Source organism: Aspergillus flavus, chromosome 3 (genome assembly GCF_009017415.1).
Source record: "Aspergillus flavus chromosome 3, complete sequence".
Lineage (NCBI taxonomy): Eukaryota > Fungi > Ascomycota > Eurotiomycetes > Eurotiales > Aspergillaceae > Aspergillus > Aspergillus flavus.
The window spans coordinates 2,674,177-2,694,562 of NC_092407.1; the positions used below are offsets into that span (position 1 = coordinate 2,674,177).

A 20,386-nucleotide genomic window follows, 5' to 3' on the forward strand; every position below is an offset into this window, starting at 1 on the left:
TGGTACCCAGTAAAAATCACAGTAAATCGCTATAAGGTCTGGCCGTAACGCATTTTCTAAGATTGGAAAGCCTTGAATCGTTCAAGTCAACACAATGTGGGCTCTCGTGCAGTGATCGGAGCAGCAAAGCGGAGCAACAGCAGAGGCTAACTGGCAATCGTCTTCCGCATCGTAGTTCAAAGAAATATTTGCCATATCAAACTCCACGAATGATTGGAGGCGCAGAAGTTGAGGACCATGACAGAACAATGTGATAGATAGTTGATTGGAAGACGGAATAGAAAGCAAGATTTGAAGCAAATGGTTCAACTTTCCCGCGGTCGTGGTACACAAGAACTTCTGGCCTGGTAGGTACCCGCCGCGCCTTCCTGCATTCGGTTAGGTTTGAACATTACCTTATTACTGTGGATCTTCCATTATTGAAAAGAAAAGATCCTGGATCCTAATGACTACATAGAAGGCTTATATTACAAAAGTCGCACACAACTCTTGAAAAGACATTGAAACCCTATACAGCTAAAGGGCCATTGGCTTACAGGCTAACATCTGTGAGGGCGTTCCTGCACTAGCCATCAAAGCGATTGCAGCTCAGCATTCTGACTCTGCTTACTTCGCTCACCAAGATGAACTTCAATTGGCCTACCCACTAAAGCATCGAAGAAAAGTTTTTGGTACTTCGCTGCAGGTGATTTCTAGATACCGCCTGATAGCCTTGAAGAATGGGCTTTACTACTCGTGTGGCCATGTATTGGAGTATGCAATCACGCAGTTGCTTGGAATCAAGAGCAATTCGTCCCAACCGGCGTGAAATGGCGCACCTTCGATATAGTCTCTCCCCTCGCTTTATTTCGGGATGTTATACTAGGCAGAGATCTACCCTTTTTGTTACACCCAGGCCCACAACACGCGCAGGATTGGCATTAAGAAGGTTCAATTTGCACCTACCATACTCATCCCCATCAGCTACGAAGTCACCCCACACAGCAGAACCGACCTCAGTAACTCGTTACTCTCCACCAAAGACAGGACTTGTTGCCTCTCTTCCTCAGTCTTGGATACCGTATGCCGAACTGATACGCCTTGACAAACCTACTGGCACATACTATCTTTTCTTCCCATGCGCATTCTCGACACTTCTCGCGGCACCTATGACATCGTCAACCCCTTTCCAAGTCCTTGGGACGATGGGACTGTTTTTAGCGGGAGCTTTGGTCATGCGAGGCGCCGGTTGTACAATCAATGATTTGTGGGATAGAAATCTGGATCCACATGTCGAACGCACCAAGTTCCGGCCAATCGCTAGAAGGGCAGTATCCCCGCGCAAAGCTGTAGTGTTCACTGGGATGCAGTTGCTGGCGGGATTGGGCATTCTTCTCCAATTCCCAACGCTGTGTCTTTGGTACGGGATACCTAGTCTGCTTCTTGTGACGACTTACCCTCTCGCAAAGCGCATCACGTACTACCCGCAAGCCGTTCTGGGCCTAACATTTTCATGGGGTGCGATGATGGGGTTTCCTGCGTTAGGCATAGATCTTCTCAGCAACCATTCTGCCTTGGAGTCAGCAGCAGCACTCTATTCTAGCTGTGTTGCTTGGACAATCCTGTACGATATGATCTACGCCCATATGGACATAAAGGATGATGTAGCGGCAGGTATCAAGTCCATCGCTCTTCGTCATGAACACAATACAAAAACCGTTCTTTCTGGTCTAGCAGTTGTCCAAGTAGCGTTGCTTGCTGCAGCGGGCGTGTCGGCTGGCGCTGGCCCCGTCTTCTTTATTGGCAGCTGTGGCAGCGCGGTTCTTTCTCTTGGAATCATGATATGGAAAGTTCAGCTGAAAAATGTCCAGAACTGCTGGTGGTGGTTCAAGAATGGTTGTTTGCTCACTGGAGGTGGCATTACCTTGGGGATGTTCTTTGACTATATAGCGCGTGCGACTGGTTTGGACGGGAAGAATACAAGATCACCACAAGTGATCACAGACGTAACTTCCGAATCCAATGGAGAACTCAACTGATCGGTCAATAATGTAGCATTATATCATCGTGTTTAGAATGTCTAGGATCTTGATCTCATTGCCGCAAGGGGAAAAAATCTCGAATTAAGTTTGTATTGACATTCGGTGTTAGTATATTGCTTGCATCACTTAATTGTCGGTCCCACGGCATACTTCGTGAGTCTCCAATAACCTAGTAATCGAGTCTTGCAGTATCCCTAAAGTGAAGAGACTCCTTGCAGTGAACGGTCTACCACCTAGCCATGATATCATTTCTATCACCATCGAAATTAGATTTACCCTATGGACTTAGCCATCGTGAGAGGGCTAGACAGCCGCAGGCTCGGGCAGGGTACCACTACCGTAGACCATTAGCTGCCCGGACTAAATTGCGCTAGGCACTCCAAGAGTACATAGTATCACCGAAAGTGAACCAGAGATAGACTGCAGGGTACTTTCTGGTACCTGGAACTGGTTGCTGACAAAAGCGGAATACTCTAACTGGGCGGTGACGTTGACCGCATTATTGGCTGCTGCTTAGTGAGCCACGTCTTTACGTGTAGTATGACGGATACTGCCCGGCATTTGTAATTTCACTAGTAGACCAAGTCAGTATCTGCTGTGCTAGTGCCTCCAACAATGTTCTCAAGAGTGGCTTTCTCGTCGGTAAGTTCAACCCATGTTTTATGTTTTACTCATTGAATATTACGCTCAGTTGATTACCCTTGACCTTTCATAAGCTCACGCAGACTAAAACAGGCATTCCGACCGCTTTCGCGGCCACAGTCGCTGCCGCTACGACCCTATGGTTTTCAGTTACCATCTGCCCTTTACGCTCGACTACTCTCATCTGAGACGAAATCGGCCATTGATAAAGCCATTGCATCTGCCCCGGTTGTCCTTTTCATGAAGGGTACCCCCGAGACTCCTCAGTGTGGCTTCTCGCGAGCAAGTATCCAGATCTTGGGCTTGCAAGGGGTGGATCCCAAGAAGTTTGTCGCATTCAACGTGCTGGAGGATGCTGAATTGCGTCAGGGTATGTCCTGACAATAAAATTAGCAGGGCGGTTGACGCTTCAATTGAGTTCACGTCCATTAACCAGTGTTTCTTTTTAGGTATCAAAGAATACTCCGACTGGCCAACCATCCCACAGTTATACTTGGATAAGGAGTTTGTTGGTGGCTGTGATATTCTAATGTCTATGCATCAGAATGGGGAACTTGCAAAATTGCTTGAAGACAAGAATGTTCTGGTGGCGGCTGACTAACTCGGAGCATAGATGCTCAGGTCAAAAAAATAAAGAGAGAGAGAGAGAGACTGTGTGTACTAGATTTGTTTATGCAAAGCAGTACGATAGCTTGTGAGCGTCAACTGTTCCATCAGCCTTGTCACTTTATCTGCGTTAAATCCAGCTAGAGCTGAAGATATACTGTCCAACAAAGCACGAGTAATATAAGTCAAGCCTCTTCCCTTACAGGTTCAGTCTCTATTATGTGAATCAAGGCATACAAATCAGTCAACAAGTGTTAGCAATGCTTACATCCAGCTCGTCCCGTAGTGTGGACCAGAGTCGCTTGCCTAATTTATTGAGTCTTCCTTAGCCTTCGTCAGCTCTTCAATGACACCCTTCTGCAACTTCGCCCGCTGTCTCTCTTCATAAGCTTCACGGCTTTTTAGGATCCTCCCAACTATTTCGCCAGCATTCACATGCTGGAAATCATGGCTACCTGTTTCTCTGAAAATGCTCATTCTTTTGGGGGCAGTGTAGGGATCATATGTAAGTGGAATAAATGTGGTGGGTCCATGATAAACAGCATCCGGGACACCTAGGGGCATGGCTCTTAGGTAGGGCTCACTTGGTGAAAAAGGAGCGGAGAATATAACGGCATGGATATACTAAAGGCAGTCAATAAGACGACAGGGATGGTCACCAGCATTGGCAGAGGGTAGCATGGCTTACACGGCACTGAAGAACACAAAGTCCGCGCTCAAATATGTTCATAATAGGGTAATTGAAGCCCTTCCAATGATTGATTACACCATCGTCGTGGATGCCCGCAACGACATAAGCAGGGCCGTAATCTTCTCCATATTCCCTGAGTCTTCTCTCTCTCACTTCAGGGTCGTACCAGCCACGCTGACGACCTTCCATTTCCTCGTGTGCCAAAACCTGTCTAAGAAATTCAATATGTCCAGAAGAGAATAGATCAAAGCCTCCGTCGACGTAAACAATTCGCTGTCCTGGTCTGGACGGCTTCCCACCTGAAATTGTCTCGAATAATCCAGGCTCTTCCATAGTATTGTCAAGCTTGGCAGAACTCGAGCCAGTCCAGATCCATACAGGAGAACCAGGCTGCAAACCAGTCTCATCAGTGGCATAATCTCGAATTCTTTGCATAAGGTTAGCGGCAGCCAACTGCCGTTCCTCTTGATTCCCAGATCCTTCCTCGCCGGCAAGTGTGCCTTTCACATTTTTGACAAAATGCCCCTTTGTGCATAAGAGCATACGACCGACTAAGTCAGTAGTGGAGATTCCAGGGGTCCTTTTGACCACACGAAATCGCCCTGCAGCCTTCACAAATCGATAGCAATCGTCGCCGTTGCTATCAGATGTAATATCATCCCCATGGACAACATATTTGCAGCCATAATGAGACACCCATGGTAATTGTGTCACATATGGAGCATGGGGAACACAGCAAGTTACCCACCGACATGCTTCAACAGCAGATACACTGAATTTACAAGGAATCAGGGTCAGCAAGCCAGGCCGCGAACGAGATGGGAAGCTAAGCTACTCACCGCTCAGTCAAAGTCATCACAGTTGGGCCTTTGTTCTTGAGTATCGCCTTATCGGAATGCACACCAACGTAGAGTTCCTTTCCCAGTCTACGTGCCTGAAGCATGGCACCCGCGTGCCCTTCAATTTTGTCTTAAATTAGAATCCAGTATCAGACCTGTAAGAAGATTTCGCTTCTCACCGTGATGACTGAAGTCAAAGCATCCATCCACCCATATACGGTCTTCGTCAATCGGTACATCATATTGAGGGTCAACTGGCCATTGCCCTGGCAGGGGGACAGGATCTTCGTTGGAAGAACTCATTTATTTCTTTTTCTAGTGCGGGGTACCAGAAAGACGAGAGAAACACTTGCTGTCAGCAATTGATGATTAGCATGATGATTATAATTTTATTATAATTGTCCTCCTTCCATTTCTTGAGAATGCCCTTACACCAGGAGGAATGCAGAATATGTAGATAAGTGGGGTGAATACAATGTCAGTTCAGCGCTGGTAATAGACCCAAGGGGGAACTATCAACCATACGGAGTAAAGTGATGAACAAGGGGGAGGGGCTGAGATTGGAGTGCTCATAGGAAGGCCCAAGTGCCATGCGGCTGCGGAGAATGTCCGTAATACTAGTAATAATAAGCAGGAACATAATTGGTAACTACGTAACATGTGTGCTCTTTTGTAAATACCCACTAGGAGTGATTGATGTCACGCGTACGATACCTAGCTCACTACTCTATTATACTCTACAAAAACAGAGTGTACATATATCTATACCAATTAATCCCAATTGATCGCTGGCTATATGTCTGATAATAAAATGATTCAAGTAGTTTAATCTTCACCAGTTTGTTCCACCGGCCACGAACCAGGGAGTTAGTTGGTTAAATAGTGGAGCATAGTAATCTTATCGGGTGCAATTAAATCACATTTATCGATGAAAGTCTTGGTACACTCTACGGGAGGTTATCACTCCAACTTTCTATCCCTGGAGGTCAGCAAACTACTAAGCCTGCTTTGTCCGCCAACAGAGGGCAGACATCTGCCTGCATTGATCTTCCCCCTTCTGTCTTTATTAATCCTTCGGTTGAAACATGTCGAATATGATCTCGTCCACCTTTGCTCCAACCTTGACTCGTAGAGACACCGGCAAGTCGAGCATAGGCCACGAGACCACAGTTGGTTCTCTTCCTCCACCGCTAACCAGTGGAGGGGGGTCATTCGGGCCACAGAGCGCTGCAGCCATCTATCAGCATATTCATGATATGGCTACGAAGCGAATATCAACTTTGGATTACTTGAGAAAAGCGTCAGTCCATTATGAACCCGAGAGAAACGTAAACCAGGCACGAATCGCTGACGGCATTTCAGACACGAAGGCCGCATTTACTGGTTCAATACTGTACACTTTTCTCGGGCTGATATCGGCCGAATTCCTTACTTCGAAGCCCGCAAGCTTTCTCGCCGTGCGATAAATTACCTTCTCTTGGGCTTATCACTTCCGCCAATTCTAGACGTCAGCTCGACTCCTGTGGAATATCTGCGGGCACTCAATGCACTTTTGATTGAATTCGAAGCATTTCAGCAAGTGCACCCTCCTGATGGAAGCTCCTCATCAACACTTGCTAGGGCACGGATACCGCAGATGTTAAAGAGAGCGGCGCATGCGGGAACCAAAACTAGAAGAGCTAGTTCTGCCACCGAGATTGGTCTACCCATGCAGTCTAGCGACCCATCTGAACTAAAGGTTATGACAGGTAATTTAACCTCGTCTGCTTCAGCAGCAGCCGCTGCCATCTCTTTTCCTCACACTGAAGCGTCGGAGCTCCTCCCTGGCGAGGAGTATTCCTATCTCCTGACGCCATCCTTACCGTTTGAACCAGATTATTTTGAAACGTTCGTAACTTTGTGCGACGTGCTGATAGACTGCTATACTCGACTTATATCTTTGGTTCCGACTCCTTCCGTTTGTACTGTTGCTCTGGGTGAGATGTTCTCCAAGGCCGATGCTAAGCTTCGAAAGATCATGGTAGCAGGGGTTGTACGGGAATTTGAGGATGCGAGCCGGATGAATGCAAAGAATGAAGTCTCGGGTGTAAGCCGCGTTGTCCTCGGGGGTCTTCTAGGTTAATTACGGGCACGTCTCAAACACTTAAACGATATGATTTATAAATTAGCGCTCCTACCTAATACTACCCTGCGGCGGCTTCATTCTGTTGCTTTCAGCCACCTTCAGTAACGGTAAAAGAGAGGTATCACAATCAATTGCCACTCTTCAAGTAATCATGTAATATATACGTTTCACGATCCCAGAGCAGTTCAAACCAATAAAGAAACTTTTGAGGGACGTATGTCTCGTGAGAAACAGTGCGTTATAACCATACAGTCAATCATCGCTAGTCAAACACTTGATAAGGATTGAACAAAGTCAAGTCATGCTCACCAACAAGGGAAAAGAGAGAAACCATTAGGAACAGAAAACGACTAGGAACGCCAACTTGCACCCTGCGCTTGGAAACAACCAGAACTGACGCCGCTATATGCAAATGCCCGATTTTATGGTGCTGAATTCCAGTCTTGCACGGATATAGAACACTGGACAAGTCATGACTGAAGTCTATCGTTCTCACGCTCGCGTTGTTCACCGAATACCCGTCGACTCATCTCAAGCACGGCCTCAAACCCTTCTCGACCCCTTTTAGCGTTTTGACTGAATCTCTCCACACTTGCCTCTTCTACCTTGTTCTTGATCTTTTGCCACCCGCCGCAGAGAGCAGTGATCTTGGCTTCCTGGTTGAAATTCGTGGTACAAGCCGGCTTCGCTGAGGATGGTTGATAGGTGACAGTCTCTTGGACATTCAAAACATTGGACCATGTGAGGTTGGTCGAGCACATTGTAACTTTCTTCGATTTTGGGTCAACGTAGGAGACCTCGTAAACATGCGAGGTAGCGCTTCCTCCGAAAAGAGAAAGAACCCATTGCGGCACGGATTGATCACATGTAATAAGACGCTCTGTGCGCAACTGCAATTATACGGAAGTTAGTTACCCTACCGTACTTTTTGGTTGCAGTGATTAAGCAGGACAAGCACATACGATACCAGTTTCTGAGTCAATAGTCCGGGATAACGTGTCTACCGCCACAACATGTGTGGACTTGTCATTCCACGGGCAGTACTTGCGCCAGTTCGCCGTTGATACCTCCTCCCAAGAGTAATCGAAAGTACAAGTAGAGGAGAAGACCTTCATTTCGATCGATGAGGTTGATGTAAGATTTCCGCTGCTGCTTCTGAACTGGGCCGGGGAGGGCTAGTATTATTGTGAATGGATGAAACGGCGATATAGAAAGCGCAGGAAATCGATGGACAGTAATGACAATGAATGACTGATACCAAGCCTCTTTGGCAACGACACAGGGTAAGAGCAAGGGCTAAGAGAGTGTGACAGCAAAGGAATTATAATGGAGTAAAAGACTACGCAGGCCAAAAAAGGAAGTGAAAATCTGATTCTACAAGATGACGAATGAACCAGCTTGAAGAACAGGCTATCCAGTCTGGAAGATGAAAGTAAGTGGCGATCGCAACTCTCCAGTGAGCAATGACAAAATGGGATAGCCTTTTTTCTTTTTCTTTTTTTTTTTCTTCCTTCTTGCCATGGATCGGGAGTTCTCGGCAGAAAACCCACATCGGCGGTAATACGACAAACTTCTTCAAAAACTATGGGGTAAGACAGTGAACAATGAACTACGTACTATGCACTAATTACCTACCTACCCACTTCATACTGATCAAGAAGATGATTAGTATTCAATGACAACAGATAACTCCACAGCTGATATGTTTATGCATAATGTATTAAACTTGCTCCAGCAGTATAAGTCATATTTGGTTTCGTCCACCATATTAAGCACATATTGATTACATTACCGGTAGATGCTGCTCTGTATTATTGGGCTCCCATTGTAGCAAATACAGCTGTCAATCCTTTTAGTGTGACTTTGCTGTCCTAAATGCTGATAGGAGACCAGGTTAACTGTGAAAACACCTGCAGTAGGTAATTTGCGGAGAGTGCGTACAGTCACCGGCTCCCGACCACGTTGGATATTAAACATATGCGACACTGTCTTATTCCTTTCCCACACGACCATTACTCAACGGTAAACATCACGAAATATGGTTGAGCTTCGAAAGCGCAAAGCGCCAACTCAATTGCCTGTGGCAGAGAAAAGGACCAGAAAAGGCCAACGGTCAACCACTGTACCAGAAGGTGTGCCCCAGGAGAACGAATCGTCCACGGTCTCGGGAGGGTTCCTCGAAGTCGGCAACAAAATCATTTTGGATGGATTTGGTGGAGAGATTGAAACAAATGATGGCATAAAGACAACACTCTATAAGTTGGTTAATGAGAGCAAATCAGGTGTTGTGCTCTTTACATACCCTAGAGCCTCCACCCCCGGCTGTAAGTCAAACGATCGTTTGGTTGTAATCACGTTTATATCATGTAAATTAATTTTCTATTTCTTCCTCTTCCGCGTTTTCATGCTCCCGTCTCTCCTTCATTCGCTCTCTCATCCTAGTCCTTGTTATGGTTGTTATAGTCTCGTTATTTTGACCCCTCCTCTAGAAAACAAGGCTTATATTCTTCTAGGTACAAAGCAGGCCTGCATGTTTCGCGACAACTATGACTATTTGACTTCGACTGGCTTCTCCATCTATGGACTGTCTGCGGATTCGCCAAGAGCAAACACCACCTTCAAAGCCAAACAGAGTTTACCCTATCCTCTTCTCTGCGATACTGCATCTTCACTGATTGCGGCTCTGGGGTTCAAAAAGGCACCTAAAGGAACAACTAGGGGCATTTTCGCTGTAGATAAGGAAGGTACTGTTCTGCTGCTGCAGCCTGGTGGCCCGGATGCCACGGTGGAGGCTATGCGGCAATTGATTGCAAGGAAATCTAGTAGTAGCAGTTCAGAATCGGGTATCTGACAGCTTCAGTCACCAGTCAAAGCAACCAGAAGGACAGCAACCATAGGCGAACCCAGAATTAACCGCACCTACGCAAGTAGGACTACTTGTGATTTTTGTTTCCTTCGAAGTGACTCTCTACCAAATGACCACAGTTACGACTGAGTCTATATCATTCTGTTCTAGAGACAATGTATGTAAAATTGTGTGTTTGTCAAGAACTCCGGAGTACTATACTCCTCAATGTTAGCCCGTTTAGAAATGCTTGACGAGCCGCCCAAATAACCCAATTAGCGGTATCAATCACTCTTACAATGCCTCTTTCTTTTACTCTTTTCTAAGTTTAGTCATTTCTAAGCAATGTTCCCTGAACTTTGTTCTCATGATCATTGTTTGATTTACATCTATAGTACTCTCCGTATTCACGTTATACTCAGCAATAGCCCTCGCGCCATTGGCTCAGCCGTACTTCAACAGTTGGCGGAAATACAGTTGTTCCGTTCACGGCGACGTTTCTAGCCCGACAGCTTGATTTCACCACAGGACGACAATTGACTCAATTCATCCAGATTCTATTTCTATCTTGGAAAAGGTATAAAGCAGCAAAACAGCAATGTCCTGTTTCTTTTCCCCCTATCCTACCTCATTGATTACCTATTCTGAGAAGTTCTTCAAACTAATTCATTTAGCACAGAGTGCATTTTATTATGGCTCGCGAGATTCTCAAGGCGGCAAAGTCCGCATCGAATGTCATCGCTGTTCATAAGGTAAAGAGCTCTAATATACATTCCAGATCGGGGTATTATCTAAAGTTCCATTCCCGCCAGAAATACACACTTCAATCCACCGGCATCTGGGAGCGTGTTCGCCGCTTTCTTTCGATTGATCCCAATCGCTCAACAGGTGTTCCATTGAACGCCCAATATCGTCTACCGACCCCCGGAGCTCTCCCTCCTCTTTCCTATGACGATCCGGTTACCGTTCCGGCTGGTGATATTGCCGACAACCCTTATTGGAAGCGTGATATTCGGAGGAGTTACCCTAAGCTTAGCACTGTGAGCCAAGCAGATTCTGTCGGTCTTCTCACCGTAGGCAGCCAGGCAGCACCAAAGGATGATATTCTACAGATTGGTGAAGCAGGAGAAAAGCAACTTATCTCTATCAAGCAGCAGGGAGAAGAACGCGGTCTGGCTGGCCTTTTTGAGAAGGATAAGAAGGGCATTCAGGGTGTCTTAAAGGCCAATGGTTTGCCGCCGAAGCCTTGCAATATGAACCCGTCAGGTTCCAAGTATCAGCTTGATCATGACCATGGCTACCCCAATGCGTACGTTGACCTGTTTCCTCGTAATGTGTCCTAAACTAATCACCTGGAAAAGATATCCCTGCCGCACATTTGTTTGATGATGCATTCGAGTTAGAGATTGAATATATCGCATTCTTCTTTACCTTCCACACTCCATCCCACTTACTGCTATTCAATTTCATCATATTATTATAATATTTTTTATTTTTTATTTTTTATTTTTTATTTTTTATTTTTTATTTTTATCTCACAACGTACTTGGGGCAGAAAAATTTATATGAGACTCCGTAAGCAGGAAACGCTAATGGTCCGCGCTTCTGAGAGTATTTGTTTCTATTTTTCTGGGCGTCGGATATATGTATATTTGCATAATATTAGGAGGCAACGAACTGCTAGGTGGAGGGGATACAGGAAACTATTAGTTACTTAGTAGCCAGACTAAGAAGTGTAATTTCGCAGTACCAGGTACCTCAAGATTACTTCGTCCCGGTCTTTAGAATATCTTAGATTCTTCAAGCTATGGATCCCATTGCAATCTTTTCATCGTCCTTTGTAGTTTGAAATTACTTGGTTCCATGTACCTTTTCTTCCACATTACAGCATGAGCACCAGAACATGTACTGAGCACGCCTATGAACCGTGTCCACAAAGTTGGATAGCCTCTCAAGCAAATATCATATTCAAAGCATAACAGAGGTATACTTAATCGAAAGGATTCGTACGCGTACCCCACCAAGTAAGGAATAAACTAAGCCCGACTGTCTCGAAGACTCGGCTCACTGCACCTACAGCAACTGTATCCAGAGGCCGCTTCTCGGTAAAAATTTGGCTGATGAACTATCAACTGATGTCAGCACAGCAATCCTTCTTTGTGAACCAAGACTATAATTAACACATACACTTGGTGCAGAGCTAGCCATGAAAATCAGACTTCCCAGATACGCCGCGCCCTTGTAACTCAGCGTCCCGGTTGCGTTAATCAGAGCAGCCACTCCATAAGTTTGCATGGCACTACCGACCAAAGAGCTTCCCCAGGCTGCGGCAGCCCCGGCAGCCTCTTTGGACTTGATGAATTCCTCTTTCGTGTTGGCTGCCTGCGCACGATGGTAAGTGTCACCGAAGACAGGAGCCAGTATTCCCAAGGACGCGGTGTGTGTGAAAAACGTGCCCAGAGCAATAGCAGAGGGCTTCACCGGAGGTAAATCTAGTGATTGTCGGTTAGCATTCAACAGTAGAGAATAAGAGACGATGGTCATCAATACTCACAGTGAAGAGTCGTCATGGTGTCAAAGTGCGAGTAGGAGCCTAGTCTACAGTCGAAATCAAATAAAGGTCTGATTGATGTTGGAGGCGATCTGAGCTGATAGTAAAACTCAATCAAATCTGAGTGTTCTTTTGAACAAGTTGGTTTGTGGAACAGGACGGGCCTTTTCTAAAGCTCAGGAAACAGGTCACATGTTGTTGCCGTCACTTAGTGCAAGGGAAAGACAAGGCGTTAGGTGACGTCGTCATGATCCAAGGACATAGGAAGAACTTGGATTCAATGGCTCATAGTTTGGCGGGCCAATGACCCGACGATGCTGAATCGGCGGGTACTACTAGTTACTACCACTAGTAGTACTTTAGGGTAAGTAAATACTACTACAGTTGTGTTAAAGTGGGGGAGGGGCTAACACCATGACGTCAGCCGACAGATTAGTAGTTCTAGAACGCTTTCAAAATTCAAAGTGACCTAAGCTTGGGCTATTTTGAACAAGATACACTAAGGTGAGAGTTCCATTGCTGGATATTCCTTTGACTATGTGACTGTATTATAAAATAATGCTTTTTATTGAATTGGTTAGAATACATCCTGTCAATATTGGCATTTGGTTTCAGGCTATGTAAAGTACAGTAGGAGGTCTAGGCTGACGGAAGTGGAGATGCTCACTCACCTATAACCTATTAGACACAGACATGGAATACTTCCATAGATACTCTGTATGTTTCTTGAATTCAAAGAACCTGTCAATTATTAATAATCATGAACTATTTAACGTAACCCACAAACAAGCAGGCTATATAATCAAGCGGGCCACCACACCGCTATACTAAAATTAAAATTAATTAAAATATTATTAATTTATATTTATATAGAAAAATAAGTAATTTTATTAATTTAGATAGTTTATAATTTTATAGTTCTATATATTATATCTAGAATATCTAGAAAATACATATCTAGATTCTAATTTAATATACTAAGTTCTATCTATTTAAATAGCTTTATCTATCTAAGCTCTATACTTTATATAGATTTAGATATTAAATATTAATATATTTTTTTAAAACTAATCTATTTAATAGAGTATTTTTACTTTTTAAATTACTTTTTATATAAAGTTTTATATTATTTATAGCTTATTTAGCGCCTTTAATTATTTAATTTAAATAGATATTAATAGATAAATTAGAACTGTAAAACTAATTTTTAAATAATTTTTTAAATATAAATTCTAATTTTTTTAATTATTTAACTATATAAGACGTTTTAGACACTAAACTATCTTAACTATTTAATTTACTATTTAAAAATATAGATATATTAAACTAAACTATTAACTAAAATAAAATAGATTTAGAATTTAAAGAAACTAGACTAATAGCTTTAAAAATATTATAAATATTATTTCTAGTAAATATCTATATATAAATTTTAGAATAAATATAAGTACTCTACTAGTGTATTACTATCTATTAGCAGTAGATCTACAGTATATGATTAGTTAATAGACTTTAGAAATATAGTATTAAAAGATTTAAAATTATTTAGAATTATATAGTAATTTTTATATCTAGTATAATAAAATAAATTATTTAAAAATTAAAATTCTCTATATAATTTTAATATAAATATATTTATATATTATATAAATTAGCAGTCCTCTAGTAGCTTGCTTACGCGGGATCTAGTTGTCTAAGACAACCACTATTACAATAAATATTTAAAAAATTAAATTTATTAATATAATAAAATTTATAATATATTTTAGATTTAATAAGACTATTATATATATATTTTAAAGATAAAAAAATAATAATATTAAATAATTAAAATCTATAAAAAATATATATAGATATATAGATTAATATAATATTATTTTTTAAATATATTTAATTAAATTAAAATATTAGATAACTATTATAATTATTTAAAGTAAATAATTAATATTATTTAGTAGATTAGTCTATAGTAATTAATATAAAATAATTCTATAATTAATATAGATTTATTTTATTATTTATTTAATTATTAGAATTAATCTTAATTCTTTATTTAAATAAAATTTTTTAATTGTTATACTAAATTTTTATATATATTTTATTTTTAAATATAATATAAAGAAATAAAGTCTATTTATTAAAATTAATATATTCTATAGAAATAATCTATTTTTAGTTATTTAGCTATAATAAAAATAACTTATTGTCAGAGATATATTTCCTATTTAGGAAATTTTCTTAAATAGTCTAGAATCCTTCTAGAATATTACCTATCTAGAAGAAATTAGATAAAAAAATCCTAACTAGACAATATTAAGCGACTATATCCTAATTAAGAAATATTAGACAAGTACTAAATTAGGAAATATTAAGCGAATTTCTAATTTAGTAAGCCTAAGCGAGCCCAATTCAATATAAAAAGCCACTCAATCCTCTACTAAATTAAGTCAATTTTTTCAAGCAGATCATCATCCAACTATCTAACTACCAGATATTAATTCATTCTTTTAATCTCTTCTATTCATACCTAACCTAGAGCTTTAACTACCTTAGCCCTAGTTACCTATCTTTATTATCTAATCTAGGGCTTAGATTGCCTAAGCCCTACCTACCTACCTAATCTAGGATTACTACTCAGTCAACCCTAGCTTTCCTCTGTGATTTAGTCATTCAATTTATTTATTCTATTCAGCTTTTCTATTCATTCTAGCTAGCCCTAAGACTATTCCGCTTTAGGATTAGGGCAGCTGACAGTTATGAGCCTGGTTCAGCCCTACCTGAAACCTTAAATCAATAACGCCTTTATCTTTCTATATTAATCAACCTTATATATATATATAATATATATATATATAAGTCTATTATCTTATATATTGATTGAACATATTAGATTCTTATATCGATTTCTATATCGATTTTTATAATCTATCTTATTAATATTAATCTATTCTATCTATTAATTATCAATCTGACCTATATATATATAGATCTATATAGTCTATATATATATAGAACCACGTGACCATATCAACCGAATTAAAGGCCTCTATTCAACTTAGTCAGCCAAATGACTGGCTTCAATAGAGCCGATATATTAGATTAATAGCTAAGGCCAAAGGGATCTAGGACTATATAGACCCCAGTTTACCTAAAGAACCAGCCCTACCTCACCACCCTACGAGACCTAGCCCTAACAATATTTAATCTGGGGCTAGAACCCTAATTAATCTAAAACCATCGAATCAAAAGCTTTATAGAGATTCTATTAGGGACTTTAAAGCTAGGGCTAAGGAATATCAGGTGATTTTAACCGGGGTTTCAACCCTATTATTAGTCATTATCAATTTAATATTATATAATAATAGACAGACAACCCTATCAACCAAATCACTCTATCAGATTCTAAGGATCTTATCTACTAAATTGGCCTCTACTAATAAATCTAGAAAATAGGATCTAATTAAATGATATACTAGACTTAGAGCTCCACCTACCAATTCTATAGAATCCCATATATTAGCATAGAAAAATCTATATATCAAAGCCCTAGGCCTAGAAATCTTTAAGATTTAGAACCCTATACGGCCTTTATTTAACTTCCTAGAATTGATTTTTAGTATCTTATCTATCTTTTCAGCCCTATAGCAAGATAAATTGCTTAAAAAATCTAAAAATAATAATATTATACCGCCTTTCTACAAGATGACTAAGCGATTTAGAGATTATACTAGACTAAATCAATCAAATCAGCCTAGGAATCCTAGATCTAAAATCGCTGCCGCAACCCTACAGGGCTTATCTAATTCTAGCCCTATCAATTCAACCAATCAAAATAGTCAGATAGAGCAAAATTCTAGAAGTCCTACTTCTAGAAAATGGCTTTGCCCCTACTTATCTAATCCAGATAGAGAAGATCATCTATTCAATAGATACCCTTATATTAATGATTCTATTAGGCCTAGTGGCTGGTCACCTAACCCAAAGACCCTAAATCGATTTGAATCAGCCTGCCTAAATCCTAGATTTAAAACTGCCTATGATTCAGCTATTAAAAAATTCAAAAAGACTAATTCAAGATAACAAGGATTGGTAACCCTAACCACTACCTTAACCAATTAAATCACCCTACTATTTAGATCTCTAGAATTAAATTTTAAAGATCTATAGATATATAACACCGCCTCCAATAGTCATATTTACAATAATTTTAGTAAATTTATAGATTTTAGGTCTAAATCTACTAAAATCTATATAGAAAACACCAATACTAAAATCCTAGAATATAGTACTATTTTCATAGAGCCTACTATTCCTATAAAAAAATAATTAATTTTAAGCTTCTAAATTACGCCTACATACCTAACTTCTATTTAAATATAATTTCTACCTCGAAAAATAGAAAGAATAGTCTATTCTATAATTCTAGGGCTTCAAGGCTTGAAACCCTAGATAATAGACCTATATATCACGTAAATAATTAGGAAGACATCTCTCTAATCAAATAGACATTACCTAATTAATTATATAACTTAAAAAGTCCTAATTCATCGATTAAATCATATATATCTAGGACCTCTATAGATCCTAGTGATTTTGAGCCTATTAAGACATCTAATATACCTAGGGCAGACCCCCCTAGGCCCAATCCTTCTAGAGCCGATTTCCCTAGAAATAACAATTTACCTAGGCCTGATTCGCCTAGGAACCCCGATTCGCCTAGGGTATCTAACTGCCCTAAGGCACCCGAACTATATAGGAAGAACTACCCATCAGGAGGACCAAATAATCTATATAAAAATAATTCTAGGGACCCTCAGGCCTCTAGACCCCCTGAGGGCCCTAAGGCTCCTCAGGCTAATAAATCTGAAATAGGTAAAAATGATCATTTAGAGCATAATTTTAAAAGTTTTTATTTAGATAATCAGGCACCTACCACTTTTTGTCATAGAAATGATAATAATCATACAAGGTGACTGTACAGTATACCCTGTCCCAGGTGTATAGACATCCCGGTGGCCGAATGGCGTCTTCGGTGTCTATATCCGTCATCTTTCTAATGATGTATAGTGGCCCTGTTAGGAGGATTGATCATTGTATACAGAGAATCTTAGGGATTCTTGGCTATAAATTAATACTGGAGTTATTAGTAGAAAATTAAGAATCAGTCTTCTGTCTCTAGTATCTACTGCCTAGTGCTTTGCCCACGTATCCTTATCTAGTTGACAGGTCCTCTACCCTGACTAGTAGATATTCCTCTGACAATTCTGATTCTTCTTTTCAACTACCTAAGGATGTCGTTGGCATTATCATCCCGATCATCTGACGGAGATATTTCTTCACCCCCAAGAACCCCAGACGAAAATGGAGCCTACCATCTTGTAGCGATCTGGTCACGAAAATTCAGCGGAGCGGAGTTGAATTATAGCACCCCCGACTAAGAACTATACGCTATTGTCTATTCGTTTAAGTATTAGCGATAATATCTTAAAGATTTAGTATATACTATTGAAGTTTTTATTAACTATTTAAATTTATAGGCCTTTATAAAATAAATTAAGCTAAATAGACGTCAAGCGCGATGGCTTATATTTTTAATCTCCTTTAATTTTATAATTAAATATTGGACTAGAAAATTAAACCCGGCTAATAGATCTTTCTAGAAATTAGAGAAAATCTTGGAATATACTCTAGATATAGAGTTAATATTATTATTTATACAGCGATTTACTAGTGTAGAATTCTTATAGATTAAAGATTTATTATAAAAGAAAATCCAGTTTAAACCTAGTAAGACGTTTTTATAGAAGAGTTCTAAGCTTAATATCTATATAGTAATAAGCTCTCGAGATTATAGAGTTAATATAGAAATAGTTGACTAGGCTATCTAGAAAAAGTTAAATCAAGATTAATTTATTTCTAGATCTCAAGTACAATATACTTATATCTTTAAGAAAATATATATTACTAAGATCTAAGAAAATTTAAAAGATCTTATAAAGTAGATATAGTCTAAAGATCTAAAGATTTAATAGTAAAAGGCCACTATAGAGTAAAGATTTATAAAAAATAAGGATTAGAGCGTTGTCTTTAATAGACTAGTTAAATTTAAAAATTAACTGTATATTTTTTTAAGAAAAAATTTATAATAGATTTTAATTAATCTATATTATAATAATTCTTTTATAGACTATTTTAAAAAAAATTGTATAGAAATTCTATTTAAATATAAGTTTTATTAAATAAATCTTTAATAAAATATTATAGATTATATAGTGGGATATCTAGTATATTAAGAAATAGTAGCTCTAAAATATTATTTTTATAGAACTTTAGAATTACTATTAATTCTATTTAAACTTTTTATAGAACTATTAATAGACTTTATAATAGAGTTACTAGAAACAATATTTAAAAATAAAATTATTAATTTAATATAAATAGTAGTTAATTAATTTTTTAAATAGTTATTATTCTTTTTTATTTTAATAATAATTAATATAGTAAAACTTGCTAAATTATTTTATAATTATATAGAATTATAATTTAGACTACTAAATAGTATTATATCTAATAGAGAACTAATCTTTACTAGTAAATTCTAGTTAAATCTTTATTATTTTAGCTATATAAAATTTAGATTATTAATAGTATTCTATCTATAAATTAATAGTTAAACGAAATATATAAACTAAATATTAAAATATTATTTTAGATATTTTACTAATAAAAAGTAAATAAATTAGCTAAATCTATTTTTAATAATAGAATTTATATATAATAATATTTAAAATATAACTACTAAACTATTACTATTTTAAGTTCTACTTAACTATTTACTAAATTTCTAATTATATATTAAGAATAATACTTTTTTAAAGAAGATTCTAGTAATATAATACCGCATTAAAAAATTAATAAAAATTTATAAAAATTTAATAGAATACTAGTAAAATATAATAGAATCTTAAAAAAAATATTTTAATAAATATTATTAAATAAAATTATTTAAATAAGATAATCTTATATAGTTATTAACTTAAAATATTAAATTAAAAGTCTTAGTTTAGAAACTAGTACTAAAATATATTAAACTATTTTAAATACTAAATACTATAGAAAAATAAATATATCGACTTAATTTATTTAATAAATATAATTAAATTTATAATATATTCTATATCTTATTACTAGAACTATAGACGCTATATTATTAAAATAATATTAATCTATTATTAATACTCAATTTTAATAATAATAATAAATAAAAAATAAAAGAAATTAAAAAAAAGTAAATCTTTAAGAAAGAAACCCAATATTTAGTAAAATAGATAAAATAGCTATTAAAATATAATTAATAGATTTCTAAAAAAAATATAGTAAATATAAAAGAAAAAATCTATAATTTTAAATAAAAAAATTAATAATATATTTAAAAATCAACGCGATATTAATATAGCTATAGTAAATATTTAATAAATAAATAATAATTATAAAAAAATATATTAACTCTACACGCGCTAAAAAATTTTATTATTAATTAAAATATAAAAAGTCTACTAATCTATTCTAGAATTACTATTAAAATAGAAAGATAAAAGTGCTAAAATATTAATTAATTATTATATTAAATTACTATAAAAATAATAGAAAAAATATTAAATATAGTATTTTAATATTTTTACTAATCTCTCTCTATATTTTTCTAATTAAAATATTTATAAACTACTTATTTTATATAATAGATAAAATTTTAAATAGCTATCTATTAAAATATATAACTAGCGTTAAATTTTTTAAACTAAAATTAATAATCTTTTATATATTGTCTATAAGCTCTTATATTATTTTAAAAAAATAGTAAATTTAACTATTATTTAAAAGTATTAATATAACGGCTTATACTCTTATAATAATTAATAATAATTTATTATAGAATTATTAAAAAAAAAGTTCTAAATTAACTTATTAATATATATTTTAAGCTTTTTAGTTTTTTTAATAGTTAAATAAAATTTCTTTTAATAAATTAACTTTATTTTATTAAAAATATAGTATAATATAATATA

The 20,386-nt window shown here is 37.5% G+C and overlaps 8 protein-coding genes across 8 annotated transcripts; 5 read left to right on the plus strand and 3 right to left on the minus strand.

Annotated features, from left to right (window-relative positions):
- Positions 1-719: 719 nt before the first annotated feature.
- On the plus strand, positions 720-2,018 carry F9C07_2065079 (para-hydroxybenzoate-polyprenyl transferase; the record flags this gene model as incomplete). Its single annotated transcript, XM_041285368.2, has 1 exon — positions 720-2,018. The coding sequence occupies one exon, from the start codon at positions 720-722 to the stop codon at positions 2,016-2,018; it is 1,299 nt and encodes a 432-aa protein (XP_041144731.2).
- Positions 2,019-3,575: 1,557 nt separating this feature from the next.
- Positions 3,576-5,102, minus strand: F9C07_5139 (choline phosphate cytidylyltransferase/putative CDP-ethanolamine synthase; the record flags this gene model as incomplete). Its single annotated transcript, XM_041290995.1, has 4 exons — positions 3,576-3,893; positions 3,958-4,732; positions 4,800-4,917; positions 4,979-5,102. The coding sequence occupies 4 exons, from the start codon at positions 5,100-5,102 to the stop codon at positions 3,576-3,578; spliced, it is 1,335 nt and encodes a 444-aa protein (XP_041144733.1).
- A 632-nt stretch (positions 5,103-5,734) lies between these two features.
- Positions 5,735-7,393, plus strand: F9C07_1427221 (uncharacterized protein). The gene is made up of 2 exons (XM_041290982.2): positions 5,735-6,099; positions 6,162-7,393. Exons 1-2 carry the CDS (start codon positions 5,885-5,887, stop codon positions 6,919-6,921), a joined length of 975 nt encoding a protein of 324 aa, XP_041144734.1. The 5' UTR covers positions 5,735-5,884; the 3' UTR covers positions 6,922-7,393.
- A 1-nt stretch (position 7,394) lies between these two features.
- Positions 7,395-8,039, minus strand: F9C07_5141 (mitochondrial protein sorting; the record flags this gene model as incomplete). The annotated part of the gene is made up of 2 exons (XM_041290996.1): positions 7,395-7,814; positions 7,887-8,039. The coding sequence occupies 2 exons, from the start codon at positions 8,037-8,039 to the stop codon at positions 7,395-7,397; spliced, it is 573 nt and encodes a 190-aa protein (XP_041144735.1).
- Positions 8,040-8,962: 923 nt separating this feature from the next.
- Positions 8,963-9,775, plus strand: F9C07_5142 (putative disrupter of telomere silencing protein Dot5; the record flags this gene model as incomplete). The annotated part of the gene is made up of 2 exons (XM_041290983.1): positions 8,963-9,248; positions 9,438-9,775. The coding sequence occupies 2 exons, from the start codon at positions 8,963-8,965 to the stop codon at positions 9,773-9,775; spliced, it is 624 nt and encodes a 207-aa protein (XP_041144736.1).
- A 455-nt stretch (positions 9,776-10,230) lies between these two features.
- On the plus strand, positions 10,231-11,301 carry F9C07_2151418 (uncharacterized protein). Its single transcript, XM_071509234.1, has one exon. It carries the CDS (start codon positions 10,462-10,464, stop codon positions 11,110-11,112), a length of 651 nt encoding a protein of 216 aa, XP_071365077.1. The 5' UTR covers positions 10,231-10,461; the 3' UTR covers positions 11,113-11,301.
- Positions 11,302-11,759: 458 nt separating this feature from the next.
- Positions 11,760-12,339, minus strand: F9C07_2231002 (uncharacterized protein; the record flags this gene model as incomplete). Its single annotated transcript, XM_041285371.1, has 3 exons — positions 11,760-11,894; positions 11,957-12,261; positions 12,324-12,339. 3 exons carry the CDS (start codon positions 12,337-12,339, stop codon positions 11,760-11,762), a joined length of 456 nt encoding a protein of 151 aa, XP_041144738.1.
- A 3,683-nt stretch (positions 12,340-16,022) lies between these two features.
- F9C07_2104977 (uncharacterized protein) lies at positions 16,023-16,400 on the plus strand (the record flags this gene model as incomplete). The annotated part of the gene is made up of 1 exon (XM_071508984.1): positions 16,023-16,400. One exon carries the CDS (start codon positions 16,023-16,025, stop codon positions 16,398-16,400), a length of 378 nt encoding a protein of 125 aa, XP_071365078.1.
- Between the last annotated feature and the right edge of the window lie 3,986 nt (positions 16,401-20,386).

Bases quoted from the DNA above. Each gene is read 5' to 3' on its own strand.
- F9C07_1427221 (XM_041290982.2), top strand. From the start codon at position 5,885: ATGTCGAATATGATCTCGTCCACCTTTGCTCCAACCTTGACTCGTAGA. The intron at 6,100-6,161 runs GTCAGTCCATTA...ACGGCATTTCAG, and splicing joins TTGGATTACTTGAGAAAAGC to ACACGAAGGCCGCATTTACT.
- F9C07_2151418 (XM_071509234.1), top strand. From the start codon at position 10,462: ATGGCTCGCGAGATTCTCAAGGCGGCAAAGTCCGCATCGAATGTCATC.